The sequence below is a fragment of the Morus notabilis genome, unplaced genomic scaffold (genome assembly GCF_000414095.1).
Source record: "Morus notabilis unplaced genomic scaffold, ASM41409v2 Scaffold946, whole genome shotgun sequence".
NCBI lineage: Eukaryota > Viridiplantae > Streptophyta > Magnoliopsida > Rosales > Moraceae > Morus > Morus notabilis.
The window spans coordinates 450,590-455,982 of NW_010359240.1; the positions used below are offsets into that span (position 1 = coordinate 450,590).

The following is a 5,393-nucleotide window of genomic DNA, read 5'->3' on the forward strand; positions in this document are numbered from 1 at the left end:
TGTGACTTCCCACCCCTTCGTGACTAATTTATTTGATTTTGATAAACTTGCTCTTTCCATTTTTTTTTTTCATTTTTTGGTGCCTCTTATCATTTTTTTTTCCTTGTCCACATTATCAACATTATCATATCACGATGTTGTGTAAAGAAAAATTTTGAAGAAATTTATACGATTGCATAAACCAAAACTTTCTTCAAGGACAAATGCTTGCTTGGTCAGTAAGAACACAAAATGTTAAAAAATGTTATGAAAAAGAGAGTTTTTCTAGTAGGCTAGTCCTACTTATAGTGTCAATTTTTGAGAGAAACTATTGAATCAGGTTAAAAATATGTAGAATATATAATTTTTGATATAAATTTAACGGTAAAAAATAAAGAACTACTGATAGGTCATTTTTTAAGTCCTACTAGAGAAGCTCCTTAAAAGAGAATATAACATAAAATAAAGCGGCATATTAGACTTTGGTGAAACGAACAAACATAAGCGACTGTTTGTTTCATGCGTTTAAATTCATAGTTTTTATTTTACTACAGTGTTTTTCTCTCATAAAAAATTTAAATTTTAAATATCAAAATAAAAAATTACTGATTTAAACGCATAAACTAAACGAGCCTTTAGTCCGACTTTCATAGATAATTACATGCTTAGTCCTCAACTAAAGAGGATTATTTAATGGAGCATCCTGACTCTATGTGGACCCCAAAACGTTGACGCACATCTCTGTGTGGGCCCCCCCTTTTTGATATTAATACGAGTAAACAAGCAGTGAGCTTGTACCAACGACGATACACCACCAAAGAAATGGTCCATTTCTTACATTAGGGAATTCAATACTATTAATGTCTTATAACATTATTTTTAGGGGTATCAAAATGTATAAACACACCCGTTTAAACCTCGCGACTATTTAGAAGGATTCTAACACTACACTTTTACCGTTATTTATTGAAGGTGGATTCTTTTTTTTATTTTTTTTTAACTTCTCACTCAACTTCTATTTTTTATTTCTCTTTCGCTATAAGTGAAAGTAGAAATTCTTTCAAAAGCACAACAATATCAAACTAGACGATAATATTTTTCAATAAGGAGACATTTGGTTCATAGATTCAAAATTATGATTCAGAACTATTCTCATTTTACAGTGTTTTTTATGAGAGAAAATACTATAACGAGTCACGAACCATGATTCGAATCATGACACAAACCATGATTCGAATCATGACACGAACCATGATTCGAATCATGACACGAACCATGATTCGAATCATGACACGAATCTCCCTTCCAAGCGTCCCATAATTATTTACCTATATACACAATTTACAATGACTGATTATATTCTCTTTTTAAGTTCGAATAATAATAGGGAAAAGGAAAGAGAAATATCCACCAAGCTGAATTTTCGTCTTCAAATTGAACTTGAGCACAAAACAAATTCTCTCTATCAGCTGATCATCCAACTTCACATGCCTAAATTCAAGTACAAGACCCAAAGCGCGGAAAAAAAAATACTATACATCACCAATGAAAATCCCTTATTTGATAGATCGAACTAACAAGCCGAGCGTCCTAAAAGAAAAAAGGTGCTTAACACATTAGTGAAACATGTATTCCTGCTTAATTTAGCATATTACCTATTGGATTGACTTTGAACAATTAGGTGGACGTTTGGTTCATAGATTTAGAACCATGATTCATAACCATTCTTAGTTTACGTGTGTTTTTTAAAAGAAAACACTGTAACGAGTCACAAATCATGACACGAATCCTCGTACCAAACACCCCCTAGATGATTGTAAATAGGTACCTCAACTATGACTTGGAACTAATTCTAGGAGTTTCTGATGGAAGAGGGCGTTGAGACTCCGGGAGGTGTTTGACATATAAATCTTGCATCATTTTGAGGTACTCGTCAATCTTATCAGCCGTCCAATCATGTGTTGGTATTGGCTCGAGATACTTGACAGTTATTGGAGCTGGTCGAACATGTAAGCCGCCCTTCCTCCACGCGCGATGTGTGCCTGTAAAGACCATAGGAACGATTGGGAGGCGCGACTGCAACGCCAAATGAACAAAGCCCTGCAAATGAGGCTGCTGCGTTATGCTTGAATATTATAGAGCACAAGCAAAGAAATGAATGAAAGAGTTTGATTTTTATGCCTAACAAAATAGGTTCTTGCTGAAGTTTAACAACTCAAATGAATTGGTTTTTAACTCATTAATCAATCCAAACCATGACTAATGTGATGTGACAACTATCAATGGTTCCTTTGGACAAATGATACTTTGATGGTGAGAAAATAGCAAAATTAACAAACAAAATAGGTTCGTGTTGAAGTATAACAACTTAAATGAATTGGTTTTAACTCATTAATCAATCCAAACCATGACTAATGTGATGTGACAACTATCAATGGTTCCTTTGGACAAATGATACTTTGATGGTGAGAAAATAGTAAAATTAACAAAGGTATGAGAAGTGCCTTTTTGAATGGGAGCAGGCGTCCATTCTTCGACCTGGTGCCCTCCGGAAATATGATTAAAGAAAGGTTGTTTCTCACCACGGCACGAGCAGCCTGAACATGATAAGTATCAAAAGTTAAAAATGCAGACAAAATGCAATCTTAAGAATGTGGGAGGAGAAAACTGCATACCTCTTTCATAGATGCAATGGCCAATGTCGGGTTGGATCGATCAATACGAAGGTGATTGGCCAAAACATAAAGTTGTCCAAACAACGGATACCATATTATCTGTGTCAAGTAAGTTTCAACCAAGTTATGTCAGATTAATAAGAATTCCGTCACATCATGTCAGAATTATATCAAATTAAGAAAAGTACGATAAATTAACGGAACTGGATGAAAATATAACGGTTAAATACTGTCCTACCGGTAGGCCATTTTCTCATGCCCTACCACATAATTCTTCTAACTTTTAAGAATCTAAACTTACCTCTTTCTTTGCAATGCCAACAGTGCCTGTGGGAGTCAACCACATTATAAGGAAAATATCTATAGGAGAAGCATGGTTGCAGATATAAATTGCCCTCTCATTAGAGAACTCAGCGCCTTCAATCTTTATAGGATTACCAAGAATCCACATCTGCAATCAATATCCTTAAAAGTTAATCCCACCGCATATTTTATCCGAATTATTCCTAAACTTTATAAATTCAAGCACTTAAAACGGCGATTACAAACATAGTTTAACAGTAATTTCACACCTGACTCCACCATAAGAGGTAGAGTTCAAATCCGCCCCCTGCAAATTCTAAATAAATGAATAAACATTCAAACAGTTAAAACCACGAAATCGCAAACTAAAAAGGCCGGACGTTAATGATTAGGTAGCAGTAGATGCTTAAAGGAAATCAAACATTGCTCTATCTATGAAATCAAACATTTTATTACGTGTCAAACTTGATGACATAATATAATTGAATTTCTTAACAACATCAAAATTATTTCCTCTCAGAACAAGAATCATGATGTCGGAAAAGTGGCTCACCAACATTCTTCCAGTCACATGGCCGTACACATTCCCTTGCCTAACCCTCTCATAAGGCCATGGCAAGAGCAAAATCATGATCAACGCCCATATGAATGTTGTAAACATCATTGACACAAAACATACTACAATTCTCACAACCGATATCAATGTCGGAAGCCATCCGTCGTCGTCGACGTAAACGTCAGCAGTGGCGGAGGCCCTCGGCCGTTGCCCTGCCTCCTCTTTGACCAAAACTTTTGGTGCTTCTTTCACAGTTGGATTAGAGCTTGTGTTTAGAAAGCTCTCCAACCTCCTATTCCTAAAAAGAGAACCACTTTTCTCCATAGTCACACCAAAAAGTGTTTTATTGGGTTTTTGACAAGAATAATGAAACAGAAATTGCCCTGCAAAACCAAAAGCAGAACATAATACAATACAACATAGGAGAAATGCTAATGAATTAATAACCATAATTCATAACAACAATAAAAATTGAGGCAAAGTGAATAAAAATTGAACTTGCTATCGAACATAAAGAAGAAATATAGTGAATTTTTTTCTTATTATCTTCTTAATTGAACAAAATACCTTTCTCTCTAATACAGAATATTCCAAAAGCAACACAGAAAAGTATTGAAACAAGGCTCTTTACAGAAAAAGTGTTTCTTATCTGAACACCAATAGTGAGAAAACACAACAAAAGACTTGCCAAAAACCAAAGGAACGTAAAATAATTAAAAACAGAAAAAGATAAGAAGAAAAAGGAAGAAGAAAAGCTATTGGCTGTTGACCAAGTTCTTTCTTTTTTTATTTTTCTTAGTCTTTGCTCAGTTTCCGAGAAAACAAAACAGTGGACATTAATATGATTCAACTGGTCTTTGCTAAGTTTTCTCTCTAGCCAAACAACCACATAACAAAATTTTCACAAACACCCACCAAGCACGCTTACCAAATATGACTTTCTGGCTCCGAGAACTCTCGAGAAAGTGTCGGAAACTGAAAGAAAGACCTCCAAATGCGAGAAGTCAAGTTCTGGGGATAAAATTTGAAAAGGGAAAAAAATTTGTTGTTCAACGAAATCTCAATTATGTATATTGGATATGTTATATATGGTAATGTTACAGAGGAGAACAAAAACACGTAAAGTTTTGGTCAGCAAAATTTTTTGCCGTGTTTAGAATTGATTTCGTTTTTATTTTTTACGTTTTTTGAGAAAAAAAATAAAAACGTTTACAAAACGGTGTTGGAGTAATAAAGACAAAAAATGAAAATGAAAACGATTTTTTAGTTTAGTGTAAAATGAGAGAGAAATGAAAAATGACTTTTAATCGTTTTTCATTTTTTATTTTCGTTTTCTCCTCTCTCGAGCAGAGAGAGACAATAACGTTATTTTTTATACTGAAAAAATCTCTTGATAAAACTACTAAACACATTTTCATATAAAAAATAAAATCATTTTAGAACGAGTTTCAAACGCGCATTTTATTTTTATTTTTTTTGTTGGGTGAGGTATTATTTTATGGAGTTTCTAAAAAAATAAAAAATAAAAATAAACTACCCATACTTTTTTAGTTGTTAATCTGTATTAAAATATATTTGTTCTACATATCTTTTTACTTTGATTTGTTTTTTTATCATAAAAAATGGACCTTATTGATAAGAAGGCTCTACCAAAAAAAGACTAATTATTTTATTGCGTTATTAGTGTTTTCTTTTTTTTTTTTTTGGCTTTTTGAAAGCTAATCAATCAAATTTCTTTTTTTTATCTCTAAAAAAATGTTTGATTAATTGGCTTTTCAGGGGAAGAACGAGAATCACACATTATTATTTTCTTTTTCTTTTGTTTTGTTTTTAAAGAAAAGAATCATACGTTATCGGCCTTTATTTACTTTGTTGTAGGG

At 33.2% G+C, this 5,393-nt stretch overlaps 1 protein-coding gene across 1 annotated transcript; it reads right to left on the reverse strand.

Moving 5' to 3' along the window:
- Positions 1-1,735: 1,735 nt before the first annotated feature.
- On the reverse strand, positions 1,736-3,837 carry LOC21400819 (1-acyl-sn-glycerol-3-phosphate acyltransferase). The gene is made up of 5 exons (XM_024162857.1): positions 3,511-3,837; positions 2,956-3,105; positions 2,655-2,753; positions 2,484-2,576; positions 1,736-2,079 (listed from the first exon to the last, which is right to left on the reverse strand). The coding sequence occupies exons 1-5, from the start codon at positions 3,835-3,837 to the stop codon at positions 1,813-1,815; spliced, it is 936 nt and encodes a 311-aa protein (XP_024018625.1). The 3' UTR covers positions 1,736-1,812.
- Positions 3,838-5,393: the final 1,556 nt, after the last annotated feature.

Excerpts from the sequence above, each read along its gene's own strand:
- LOC21400819 (XM_024162857.1), bottom strand. The coding sequence starts at position 3,837 with ATGGAGAAAAGTGGTTCTCTTTTTAGGAATAGGAGGTTGGAGAGCTTT. Across the intron at positions 2,754-2,955 it reads TTGGCATTGCAAAGAAAGAG|ATAATATGGTATCCGTTGTT; the intron begins GTAAGTTTAGAT and ends TACTTGACACAG. Across the intron at positions 2,080-2,483 it reads GCCTGCTCCCATTCAAAAAG|GGCTTTGTTCATTTGGCGTT; the intron begins GCACTTCTCATA and ends CCTCATTTGCAG.